The sequence below is a fragment of the Bombus fervidus genome, chromosome 2, assembly GCF_041682495.2.
Source record: "Bombus fervidus isolate BK054 chromosome 2, iyBomFerv1, whole genome shotgun sequence".
Taxonomy (NCBI): Eukaryota; Metazoa; Arthropoda; class Insecta; order Hymenoptera; family Apidae; genus Bombus; species Bombus fervidus.
The window spans coordinates 11,444,732-11,459,029 of NC_091518.1; the positions used below are offsets into that span (position 1 = coordinate 11,444,732).

The following is a 14,298-nucleotide window of genomic DNA, read 5'->3' on the forward strand; positions in this document are numbered from 1 at the left end:
TCCTTTCTTTAGTCCTTTTATACTTGGCTAACAATCTCTGAAAGTTTTTCCCACTGTGGTTTCTCGACTCGAGGATTAGCCACAGAAATGATGCGTTTGTAATTACTGAGTCATCCGCAGGGATAAACCGACGATCTATGGAGAAACGGTAAAAGCAATCGGCGTTCAACACGACTTACGCGATATTAAATGACGTTCACTGATGTTAATATCAATTAATAAATGCACATGTATGTTACATAGAAATCTAAAACACATCGGTGAAGTAACCGTTTTGAAATCAGAAAATTGCGATTATCCGTGTTTAATATATCAATTTAAATATACGTTAACACTTTGTGGAGATAAAAGTACAACCATTGATTGAAATTGATTAATTGAAATTCGTTTTTAAAATTGTATTCCTAAAATATATCTCTTGAAATTCCTTTTTTTTTTTATTGTTATGTTTATTGAAAAAAGTCTCAAACATTCCACTTAAAAAATTATCATATGATGTAGTAAACACATTTAGAAGTACGCGAGAATCATTGAAAACCTTTTAGGGGCTTAAAATAAAAGAAATTAGGTTTGGTTGTAGACTATCCAATTTACTTACGAAATATGAAAAAAGACTTTTTCTCACGAGTTAAAGATCATTGTACAATTTTAACGTTAAAATCTTATTAATCTTTTCACGTTCAACTTAAAGTTATTATAAACTTGTGAGTAACGTTTCTCGGTAAATCGATCGATCTGACGTAGACGAGCGAATCAATCGTTCCACGAATCAAGATACTTCATCCTAACACCTGGATATCGCATTATCTCCTCGATTACACGAATCTGTTTATTACCCTCGTAGAATCAGGAAGACTAGAGGTCTAACGAAGGATGCGCAGTAAAATCGCGAGTTGGCTCTTAAGATAAACCGTCAGATAGCCGTTGGCCTGGCGTGCACTGTCTTTCCTCCTCCGCCAGAGTTTGCATCTACTAGATGATGCATAGGAGAACAGTACCACGAGCCGAAAGGGAGAAGACGTGCGTGGTAGATCGAGGCTCGTGGTTCCCCCGATCCTCGAACGTGATAGTGTTAAGGCGCTTGCACAAATTTCCGGTATTTGCTAAGGGAGTGGGAGCACGAGCGACTGCTTACAGGTTGTTTCATTATCGTGCGAAGCGATCTCGAGGTAAAACGGCCCGAGGAGAATAAAGAGCGCGGCTCTCTACCCCCGGAAAATCGGCAAGACCTCGCGCGGAACGCGCGATGAAATTTCACCGTGTGTTCGCTAGTGCACGGTGGTCTGGGAAGCGGCACGTCGTTACCAAAATCCAGCTTTTCAGTTTGTCATAGAAAATAATTTCTTCCTTAAATATCACAGTTGCAAAATCGAATTTTGCTCGCGAGGTGCCTCTTTTCAGGTTACTGTACGGTATTCACCGTTTACAATTCCTCTCGAGCGTATCGCCTTCGTTTTTAATGCGCGCCCTGTTTTCTACGATCGATCGAAGATTAAATCGGTTGTACTAAATCGAAACGGCATTCCTGTTCGGTTGATCGGTTCTTGATTTCGAAACCAAGTAAAAATTGTCGAGTGGGCACCGCGGAAATCCTGGCACCGAACTCGAGATATCTGAACATGATATTGCGGGTTACGCAAGCTTCTTGCACCGGAATCTGTATACATAGACAGGAAGTGATTCGCGACAGACGGAATCGCCTTCTCCTAACGAGATACTTGAGATACGGAACAGATTATGTTCGACTTCCAGGTGCATTCTGATGGTGAATTTCATATTTGTTGCTGTTATAGCAGCGATTGTAGAAGCGTTTTTCGTGTTACAGCATTGCCGTAACATCAGATTGAACGATACGATATTAAGATATTATACGTATTTAATGATCTTCATTTAATAATCCTCCGCTCGAACATTGAAACTGTAAATCTCAATTCAAATTAATTTCGTTACGAAGATTAGACAAGTCGTTCAGTCTTATGTTGTATATTTAACTGGTCGAAGGTCGATATGAATATCACAAGAATATGATACGATTGAAAGTTGTCAAAGAAACATAATTGGACCATTGAAGAACTTTTCGAAAGTCATTATGGGATGCTGAAGTAGTCAGAATCGTTTATCGAATTAATTAGCTATAAAGGTTCATAAATATATCTTCATTTATCAATTTTCAAATATTCAATTCACCAATATTATAATATTTATAAGTAAGAAACAAGAAGTGCAGAAGTAGAAATTCACGTAAATCCGAAACAGTGCACGCAGCGAGCGCACCGACTGGAGAAAGTGTGCTCAGCGATCGGAACGAGCACAATTCGGCGATTTATCCGTAATAAAAATCAACGGTCGTTTCCTTAACACGTTTCTCGATGTGACACGAATTACCGAGTATTATAGAGATACAAACGTTGGACATTTTTTTTTTCCACCAATGATGACAGAAAATGGATTTTGAAAATGACATATAGATTGAAAATAGATTACCATTCGTGTTCTACCTTGATCGACAGATTTCTTGTGTGTGTGTATATATATATATATCTCAAAGATATATATGAATACAGGTAACAATTCTTTTAGTACAGCTATTCTTCTACAATAGATCAAACGTCTTCGAAGCATAAGAGTGTATTATTTGTTCGCACACCAGCCTACCATTCTTCAAACAATACAAAGCCAAGGAACGTGGGTCTCCTTTATTCGAGTTACTCAAAACTTGGTCACCGTGATGAGTGGCAGGTGTGTACTCCATTGTTCTTCCCTCGGTCATTAAACGGTGACACGAGTCCCCTTAGCAAACCTGTCTCTATGAGAACTGGAACGAACCTACGAAAACGAAAGCAGATGTTCTCTTGTCTCTGGATAATTTGAAATCCTTTTATCATATTAGATCGAAGAAGAATTTTACCAAATCCTTCGTCTAATAAATTATGATGGATTACGATATGGTGCGACGGTGCAGGATAGTTTCACTTCCTTTTTGTGAAAAAAAGATATAAAATTTTTTTCATATTTTTCAGATTTTGAAATACTTTATTCGTCAAAAATACGAAATACACAAAATCTAGTAAAATGTACCGTACATATACGCTGCCTAGTAAGTAATATTTAGTAAGTAATATCTGTTGAAATATAATTTTTATTCGGGAATTCATATTGACTTAGGAGTTTACAATCTTCCTAATCTACATAATCTCGAATGATTTTAGAAAATATTGGATTGGGGAAAACGATGGCTGTCACGAGTGCGCCTCGAAGGCGATCAAGTTATTTCATTGTGCTTCGGAGGTTGGCTGAATTTCTTATCGTGGCAGAGATAATAGTTACGTGGCAAAGGCTATTGAGCCTGAGGTAGCTATAATTTTCCTGTTGGAAAGCGAGGAGGCGGGCAAAAGGGTAAATAGCAGATAAAGATCCACGCGCGTTCGCGTTAATCATTTCCGACACGTACCACGCGCATCCGCAAGGAAACGCATTTGTGAATCGAACCTCTAGATCGCTTGTCTCTGACTAGCCATATAAAGAGAATCGTATTGAACATACACAATTCACAAGAGTGTTTGAACGCTCGTGGACACCTTTTATGAGTAGAACGTTTTGAAATGTCATTAGCACTGTAATGAAACCTGACCATTACGATTATATTGGCAAAGTGTGAAACAAATTTAAAAATATATACAATATATATATAGGAGTTACAAGACATTTATAGTACAAGTATATGTTTCATAGAGTTCACAAAAATATTGAGACAGTCAAGTATGCATTATATTAATATTCAGTGGGACCGTCTTTAATATTTATTATATGTTCACATGGTTATCTATGCTATATACTAATTTTTTACTGCATATATATTTAAAGCGAATACCTTGTAACTTTTATATAGATTTTCTGATTAATTTCAAACGTTATCAATATGATCGTGGTAGTCGTGTCTCATCATAGCACCAATGAAATTTAAAAATATTTTGTACAATACACAATTCACAATATACGAATAAATCTTGTCTATGATAAGTATTCGAACACCTGTGTGAGCCACTGTATGTGCTAAAATGACAATTTGTATAACATCTTTGATCTTTAGCTGATAATACATCATTACAGATAGAGAGACGATTATTTCTTTGATAAATATTGTCTAAAATCGGAGGACGATAGCTGGCAACAGCTTCCAGAGGAATATATCTGAAGAGTGAGTCAACAAACTATTAAAGACAATCAGTGCAGGATTATAGTGATTCGCCTAGTTGTTATATTAGAATAACGAGAGGTGATATCTGCGTTTACGGTTTAATATCGCGGATCTCCGTTTCCTTACTTTGTACGTTCGTTGCATCCTTGGTGATGCAGAGACATGGTCTCGCTTCAGGAGTTTGGCCTACCTTGAGCATAATTTGCTTCTTTCAGTAGTGATCGAGCAGTGGAATGCCAGTTGAGAATTTGATTTCGTTTTGCTTGGTTTTTTCACATTTCATAATTGATCATTCTCGTGGGATGCGCTAGAAAGACGTCTTGCTGGTTTATAACCTTGTAGTTGACTCTTTGTGTAAATATTTTTATGCTGGCAAGGAATGTTCGAATAGCAGGTTCGAGGGATTAATATCCTGTTTTAACACGGTTGACGTCGTAAAAATGTTTTCTTCGTGTTATCAATTATCCTCAGATTCTGTGGAACTAGGCTTATTTTATATTTATTGTCTGTGGAGAACTTCGTCAGCTTTAGCTATTTTTCTAAGGTATTTCCAGTTATAGTAACTTCTCTTAATTGTTTGATTGTTATCTTCATTAGATTTAATCTTATTTTGATAATTTATAAGAAAGGGATTTAACTAATCATAGTCTTATAGTTTAACTTGAAACTTGGGAAGTAATTGATCATCATAGACTACCTAGTTCTTATATAATGGTATATTACATTGACGTAAATAGTTTCTACACGGTTAAAGTACAGTCAATGATAAATCCTTCGAAAGAGTGCAGAATTTCTCGTTTAGGTATATTTGAATTAATAACATGTGATACAAAGTATGACGTTTGAAAGCGAACTTTTCAAATCTTTATGTCTTAATTGCAGAAACTTGCAATTTTTTATTTTATAGGACTCTGCAAAATTAAAAAAGTTAGAAGATTATTTAGATGACTACATAAAAAAGGGGTATTTTTAACAAAAAAAAAAGTACCTTGCCTTGCCAATATACTTATAAATACAAATTTTGTATGCAAAAATTGTTCCCCTTATGAAACAATGCATCGTTCAGCGCAATAAATTATATGCACTTGCAATGTCGATTCAATGGTTTCGAAATCATTGTTGGAAGAAGAGACGCGCTCGTAAGGGGATGAAAAATGGAGCAGCGCATAATAGAAGGAAGGAAATTAAGGTCGTAGTGCACGAGGTTGCACAGAACTCTCCTTCGTGGTATCCCGTTACGTGAGCAACTTGCCACGACTGCTCTGGCACATCCGAGAAATAATCATCCACGCTGATACACGTTTACAGACCATAACCATACGGTGATAATCGATTGCGTATGCCAGTCAAAAGGAACGCATTCATTGCGATCAATGTTTCATTGAGTAACTTGTCTATATCTATTCTATTTTTACCACATTGTCAATAACAGCTGATCAAAGCACATGCGAATATTGTCTGAAAATAATTGACAGCGAAAGGAAATGTTATCTTTTGTTCTTACGCAATTCTTACAATTTGGGATTTTAAAGATGTTTAGTTATATATTTGTATAGCTAATAAAGTTTGTGCATATTTATTATTATCTTTTGAAAGTGTTGAAGTTGTTGATTGCAGTTGCTGATTGCATTAAGTTGTTGGAGTGCAAAGAGTCGAAAGGATTCGTCAGCATAGGAGAGATACGTTTTCATCTTCCATTTTTATACAATTCTCGTAATTTCGTAATTTCTCAAAGCATTTAGTTATACACCTGTCTTAAAAGATTCGTTGAAATGAACGTGTACGTAGAATAAAGAAAAATGATCGAGGAAATAGAAAGTGTATGATTAGTCATCGAGGACGCAAATACTGAATCACGTTCACGTTGCCAAGTGTTTCCGTGATTTTAAGTTTGCCGATCCAGAAATGATGGATTTCATACATTCTACATATTTCTACATTCATATTTACATTTCTTCTGCTTTTATATTTTCTGCTGAAAACATGTAGATACCTACCTTTGATGAAATTAATGTCGATTTTTATTCGGGTAGAAATATATCTACTTAAAAATGCAGAAACAGAGTAACTTCTGTTTGATATATTTTTTCGAATTAGGAATAATTTAGATGAGAAATAGCGTGCAAAGGTTCAAATGCAATACAAGATGTTGATAATTCTATATATTAACCATAGCCGAAGTAAACATATCCTATGATCTATAAGACGTTCTTTTGTCTTTTTATCTTAATCCATATTTTTTTATCGAAATCACACAGTCGCCGACAAAACGGTGTTCCTTAGAAACGCTCTTTAATTCATCCAATCAACACCTACTAACCCACGTTCCCGCGTAGTCACGAAATTTTATCATCTGGAGCCACACCTTCCTAGCGGAGGAGAATATTTCCAATCGGTCCGTTTTACTAGCATGATTCCGCGCTGCAGGCACTCTGCAGTGAATCGTCGGTAATTTGCGTCCCAGGTCGGTCGTTTCTATCGTAGAGCTGTATAAAAGCCGAAGCCTAACAGCTGAAATTCCGGAAGGCGGGGAGTCGGAATCCACGTAGAGAGGCCACGACAGGGTCCGACGCAACGTCGTCTCGGGAGAGGCAAAACCATAAAGGTTTTCTCGTCGCGAGTTTGCAGCGGTGGTTGGCGCGCTCCAAGGCCGCTGGAGAACCAAGCGTGAAACTAGTCCGACCGGTACCAGAGTATGGTAGCTATTATACGGCTTAACATATATATAGTGGATCGGAGAGAAGTGTTCGGTTTAGCGGAAGGCGAAGTCGAATAACCTGGCACGTACAATGTAAAATCTTTCTTTCTCTCTCTCTCTCTCTTTCTCTCTCTACCCGTGGTACGTGCCAGGGGCATCTATCTCTGACGGAATACCAAGCCGCGAGTGTGCTTCATGCTTCCCTTCGTCGAATGATTGCGCCGCGGCTTCGATGCTCCTTACTCCTGCTGCTGACAAAAAAAGATACCGGGCAACCGGTAATTCTGTAAAAGTAAATAAAACGTCCGCGTGGTTTCCTGCGAAATAAAGTTCGACCGGAGGCTTCTTGCCAGCGTTTTCGTCTGTTCAATTGGGTAATTTTTGCGGAGTTCCGAATCATTTGGATCAGAATCCTAGAACGTTGCTCTGAAATGTTCTATCTACCGTCTCGAAAACAAGTCTGAGAATACAGACAAGTTTTATGTATATTATTTTCTTTATGGCAAAATAATTTTTCATATAGTAGACTTAAATTCTACGAAATGTTGCATTTGCTCGTTTCATCGTTCTTACTTACAGTTAATCCTTTGTTGAACGCGAATCGGTCAAGGCCACTTGTAACTGCGAACGATGTCGTAAGTGACCAGTTTCTTTTACTATCTCATTACTCGGTTCAACGAAGGCAGATTTTCTTAAGGATAAATTCGAATGGTTTGAACGTTCTATTTTTTTCGAGTGAAAGTATTTCGCATGAAAACAAAGTCAGTTTCGAGAAATGAAATATATCATACCGTATGACTTGTTTTGCGAGAAACGGTAGATCCCGTAGATTTCCGTAAGAAAACAATGTGGTTTTGTGCACTCAGCCGTCCAAGCTCCTCTTCGTTACTGGTCTACCGAAACACAACTGTCTTTAAACCGGTTTACGGAATTAAAATTTATCAGCGACAGTCTGAATCATTATCCCGCTACAACGGACGCGTTGCCTACGACACGGTTCGACAAGAGGGTTTCCCTGCTCATTAGGTTCATTGAACAACGAGCAATTCAATAAGCTTGTCACTATCGTAATCATGTGTTTTGATTGGCAGAATTTATTAATCGTCACGTATTGCGAGAAAATATTATGATTTATAATCAAGTAAATGACACGAGATATAAAACTCCTATTTGAAATTCCAACGAATGAAATAGTCGTCCTAAGCATCCCAAATGCAATCATATTCTTTGTAGTCCTAAAAATGTCTCAGGCCAATTTTATGGAAAATTTATATAAGCACAGAATACAAATAACACGCAAAAATACGTGAAAATAAATCTCTACTTAATCTATGCGCGCACTACGCGATAATTTGTCGCTCACGTGAATGACATTCGTTTGTATGTTTATATGGACGTGCGCGTATTTGACAACGCGACTATAGGTGAATTTTTTTCTTATTAGAAAAAGAAGGAATCGAACTTTTAGTCAATGCCTGCGAGAGCGACGAAACTGTCGCTACCGCGCGCATAGCTTTGCCTTCCATTTCCTCACTTGTATCTATAAAAATATAAATTTTCATAGACAAATATCCGCGCTCTATCTATAATGTTAACTAAGCTCTAATATATGACTAATACACAATCTATTTAAATCCAAATTCCGACAAATTGTTTCAAGAATAGACAGCGAGAAATCGTTATAAACAATGCAACTCTATTGCAAAAGGGATTAATTGAAAAAGCAAACAACATAACCGCACCTTTTGTCAACCAGTATAACAATAGAAGAAGGCACGCCTTAACCCGGTATGCCGAGGTAACGACATAACATAACAGAAATTTGTGAACCGTTGAAATTGTTCAATGTGGAGGAGCCTCGAAAGCATTCTAATTAGTCAGTAAGCAGTAGCGACTCGTTACGATCTTAATTGGTGCACCAGATTGTTCTGCGGACGGATTAGTTGACTGGCTGGAACAATGGTCAGAACGTGGCGGGTCCAACCTTCTATAATTACCTCTACCTGTTTCGCAATCGTGACGCTTTCACGAGTTACTTTTGCACGCGTGTGCGCACCCTCCCCTTCGCGTTATCGCCTACACGCAGTGAAAATATATTATCAACCGCGCGGCGTTGCAAAATATGATCGTGCAGTGTTACCGCTCGTTCAACCGTGTCGAAAATCCTCCTTTCGCGCGTGCAAATCGCCAATACCTAGGCTAGTTCTCGCATCTCTTCCGTGACGATGATTTTGAGTAATAGCAGACGGATGATTCGCCGAGGGGAAATCGTCGATTCGTTAGGATTCGAAAGCGTTTGTACTTTTGCTTCGAGAGATCGCACATTTCTGCGATCTGCGTTACGATCTTTGCAGAAGAAACCTCGTGTATTATTAGAAAGGGAGAAAAGTAGTATGTCCACGGTTATGTTTGCTGTTACAAAATATTTATGATATAATTTTTGTAGAAAGTTCGTCGATATATAATTATTACGTCCTGTCGTTACGTTTGATTAACAAAATGACGGAAGTAATCAGAATATAAGCACCAATTGCATGAAATAATTACGTCTTTCTATTAAAATAAAATAAAGAATTCGTTCATGATTCTATTTGCATCATTTTCTATTAATGCTAGTTATGATTTACAACGTGAAAGATATGTGCAACGTTACATCTAAAGGGACATGTTTTCAAGATAATATAGAATAAAGTTTAGTTTAAAGGCGCTCACGATATAGAATAAGATTATGGTTAAGTTTTATCGTAATAAACTTTCGTGGATGACCCGGAGGAAAAGTGGCGCGAATGACGAAATCTTTAATCTTCAGAAATTTATTGAACCGCTCACAAGTTACAGTAATAAAGTCCATAGATTGAAAAGTAGAGGAAATTGATGATGTTATAAACACTGCTTTTTAAATCTACCTTAGAATTTACCATTATTTATATGATGCTCTTATGATAAATGAACTTACGAAAGTAAGTTATTTATTTCTTGAGAATCGAATATTAATCATGTACTTATGTAACGAAATTAAGAAATTAATAAAAAGTGGAATTCGTCAGTTTGGTTTCTGAGAGATTCGAATATCGATGTTACGTGTCGTTTGTTTTATACTTATCTCATTTTTAATAAAGACACGTTTGTACCACTTTCCCACTGATTATGACGCCCTCGGATACAAATTGTAAATTGCCTCTTTGTTTTACGGTTAATGATTACTAAAAATATTTTTTCCGCCGGTCGCAATGAGTTTGCTTGCGGTTATAAAGGAAAACGTTGTCTGAGCAACGAAGACTTCCAGCCAGGAGAGAAAGTGTTGACCTCGATACAATGGTTCTTCGATGAGGTCTTGAAACGCGTTATCACATCCTATCGAGGTCGTAATAAACGTTTTTAATGCGCCTGATGTTCACAGTGCTCGCTATCTTACATAATTTACACGTTGATGCTGCCGACGATAGAATATTAATATTTAAAATTATTGCACGTAACGTGACGAATAGAATTCCGTGGAGGAATTCCATCGTGATAATGGTTATAATAGTGATTTAAGTATGAGAAGCGTCGAATAAACGACGTGTACGGTTAGTTTCTCACCTTCCATACGCAGCTTGCCATAAATATTAATAAAGAATATAATATACTAAACCAGATTCAACCGTGAAAGACTTACTCGTTGTAAAAATATTGTTGATAAATTCAGGTGGACTATTATGTAATAATTTTGCATGCGCGAATCAAAGAACAGAAAGTAAATGCGTGTGGAGATACTAAAAGTCCGACTAATTACCGTACCTAACGAATGGAATTCTATTGTTGCAGGACGTAATGAGCGAGTACGAACGAATCAAGCGTTCGTGCTTGAAACGAGGTGAATTATGGGAAGACCCAGAATTTCCAGCCACGCAGACGTCGGTCTTCTACCATCAAACGCCTCCGTTTCAGTTTCAATGGAAGAGACCAAAGGTAATTTTTCAATCTAATTATCATCTTGTATAGTTTAATATTACTTCATTAAGAATAAAAGATATTCCATTCATCTTTCGCAAACTCCACGATCTTTCACGATTTTGAAGTACTTTTCTTCAGAGATTCACAAGCTTAAAGTCATTCGATCTCCAGCTACTTCATAATTCAATACTTCCTTATCTTAAGGTGTTCTTTTGTTCATGACGTCGTTCTTATGAGTTTACCTATGTCGTCCTATGGGTTAAGTTCAGGATGTTCTACGATCTCATGGTTTCCTGTCGTGAAATTTTTCGTATCCAGGATGGTAGGTATTACTTGTGTCCAATAATCTGCCTATGAACTTGGGTTAGCTTTATCCAATGCTACAGCTCCAAAACGGTCCAGCCCAATATCCAATGAATTCTCATCGACTCCAGCTGAGATTCAAGATCTCGTCATGCTTCCTGAATTGAAATTTTGTGACTCAAGATTAATTCAAATATAACTTCATAGTCCCACTGCTTTAGGATTTCATGAGTCTAAGGAGCTTGCGTGTATGTCTTCCGATTACAATGCCTTAGATTGCGGTGGATCTTTGAATTGTTACTAATTCTACAAAATTTCTCACCATTCTTATATTAGAATTTTTATACCGTCATTGATGTGGTCTGTAGTCAGTGACATTGATTTACCTCAGTTTCTACAAGACGGAAGGACAAAGAATCTGAAATCTAGGAACCGTAACGGCGGCAGTATGCAACCTTGACACATAGCGTATGTCTTTACCGTCCTCGTGTTCATAATCGCACAGTAACATCTTTACTGTACATGACGTATTAACGGTTTCTTCCCAAGCAAAAAGTCGCTACACAAAATTGCTCGATTAATATCTGTAACGCAATTTCCTTAACTATAACTACAAACGACCAAGTCATTTATATATCAGTAAAACGGAGTGTAAGAGTAATAAAATTTGCAGTAAAAGGTAATAAACGATTTTTCGAAGATTTATCGAAGTAGACCGTTCTGAATGAAATATGCGTTTAATAGAAGTATGAGAATTTTCATGGGATCAGTAACTCAGCGGATTAATTACGTAAATTTTACGACGATCCGCAGAAACGAGAAAAAGAGCAAAGAGTATGGTTACCAACGCGTAAGCGAAGTCTATTTAGCCTCTGAAACGAGACATTATGGTTCTCCTTGTTACGTATAATGATCATAATAAAAGCTACTGACATCGGTGCGTTTCTACAACACAGTCGACAATTGCGTTCACGCAATAGATATTACGTGAGACGCGCATTTACGTGTCACACTTTGCTACGACCGGAAAGGATCGAAGGTGAGCGTGACACGAGTAGTGAAGAGGAACGACAGGTTAAATGTCCTGTGCTGAAAAGGAAGATCATCGATGATTACCATATAAATTAAATAGAAGTAATATAAATTCTATTTATGACGCAATATCATACGTGATTTTGCATTCGTTTTCTTGAAAGCTTGTTTTTTGAAAGTCTTTTGGTACCTAATTCTTAGTGTTAGATCGTCGATGTCTACGCATTTGTGTAATATGGAAAAAAGATTTAAAGTTTCAAGATTTAATATGTTTTTTAGAACTGTTCTTCGTTTTTCACAAGGCCTGTTACATATCGTTATCGTTGTTAATTTGTCGAGCGTATTATCGACCAATCTTACGGGATTGTAGAAAAGTATCATTAAGTTACACGTTTGATCATGAAAGATTTATTCGTTAATAGAAATCGGAAGTGCCATGGCAAAAGTGGAACGAACGTGGCAATGAAAATATAAATGACGAACGGCAAACGCTCGAGTCATGTTAGAGGATTGTAATTAGCGGTAATTAACGACTATCTGTCACGTTACGTTGCCAGTCTAAATCTTACGTCGTGTGATCGCGAGGAATTCTGCGGAAATGTTTCTTCCGAAACCGGAAGCAACGTGAAAACCGTTTCTAAGTTCCAGAAGGGACGACAAAAAGCAGCGACGCTGTAAAGAGTTTGCTCCGTAGGTTTCGATGAAGCCAAGAACCCATTGCGAGTTGCATTCCACGTCCGTCTAGGAATAATTATGCGTTGTAGAAGATAAAACGAAACGTTATATAATCAGCCTTTGTTCTGTGACTGAGTCGGTTTCAATCGGATAATTTCCGATAAATTAATACCGATATATTAATCGCTCTAAACTTTTCGCAGGAATCAATGTGGCATATAAGTTCTGTGTAATAATATTAAATACCACTAAAGATGAAGAATTCGAAGAATTATATATGAAGTAAGAATTTTGGAGACAAATAACCGTATTTCCGTTTTTCTTCTTTTTTAGGAATTATGCAATCGTCCAATATTTGTCAACGACACACCAGCTCAGTTCGACGTAATTCCCGGGAAAATGGGTAAGTTTGAAAATCAAACTTCTATTTTCTAGATTAGATTATCATCATTATTATATAATATTTTGCACGCACCTATTAGTTTATCATAAATCAAAGCGAAACAGTTCCGATAGATAAAATGAACGCGGAAGATATAGAAGCATAATAAAGTCAAGTTGTTCTGTTCCGTTCTTCCTTCTGGCGCAAAGAATCCTCTCATGATCAAACCTAATGATATGGTTCACATGCGTGAATCAGTGAATCACTTCACCTTGGTTGATTTCCTAACAAAAACTGAAGCGAGCACGGTTTACAGTATTTTATTCGAACAGTTATGTATGTTCTCTTATCTCGTATAAGCTACCCGTATCTTAAATTTCAATTATTTTATATCAATGTTGAACTCTACATTTGTATTGTTTCTTCGTAATAATTTTATTCAACTTTTAAAAGGTATAACGAAGTCACACGTTTTTATCGTTAAATTATGTTTTACCATTTCGTGACATCACTGAGACACTTTCGCACGTTTCAGATTAGCTACGACTACTATAATTTGCCATTTAATAACGTAACGTTATTATTGTCATAGATATACTACGCTTGTCAAGTCTTTCTATGAACGACCTCGAAATCGTACAAACCCTGAAAGTGACTGTGGTAACCTTTGAAGAACGTAAGAGATATGTATAGCGTGGTCGTTTCTACGTTACTTATTGCTCGAAGCTGTTAGATCCAAACGAACTTTCTTCGGGGCACGACACTTACGACCGTATACCGGTATAATCAATATTCCCGGCGATTTAATTAACGAATAACCGAACTCATCGGTATTGTATGATAATTGTATGGCTACCTCGCACAGCTCCTTTTTTGATACTCACCCCGTAGGAATGTGGAAGTCAATAACTCTCAATATTAAAAATCTAGCGATTTCAGGATTACCGTTTACTTTCAGCTTTCAAGAATGATTGAAATGTAATAATATAATTATCGAAATGAAAATTATTGGTACATGAAATCTGTACTTTTATTATTTGAGCAATTCAAAGTTTATAAGAAGTATAATTTCTT

General features: G+C 37.0%; 2 protein-coding genes across 4 annotated transcripts in view; one reads left to right on the forward strand and one right to left on the reverse strand.

The window, feature by feature from the left end:
• Nucleotides 1-14,298, reverse strand: part of LOC139997837 (coiled-coil domain-containing protein 102A) — a 331,009-nt gene that overhangs the window by 235,529 nt on the left and 81,182 nt on the right. The window lies entirely within an intron of this gene.
• Nucleotides 1-14,298, forward strand: part of Calpc (calpain C) — a 38,952-nt gene that overhangs the window by 7,704 nt on the left and 16,950 nt on the right. For 2 of the 3 annotated variants that reach the window (XM_072022191.1, XM_072022192.1), the window contains exons 3-4: nt 10,704-10,847; nt 13,176-13,245. In XM_072022191.1, the coding sequence (XP_071878292.1) occupies nt 10,704-10,847; nt 13,176-13,245 (214 nt within the window). Of the gene's footprint in view, nt 1-3,225; nt 3,352-10,703; nt 10,848-13,175; nt 13,246-14,298 lie in introns of those variants that run through there. The other variant, XM_072022193.1, reaches the window with a different exon arrangement.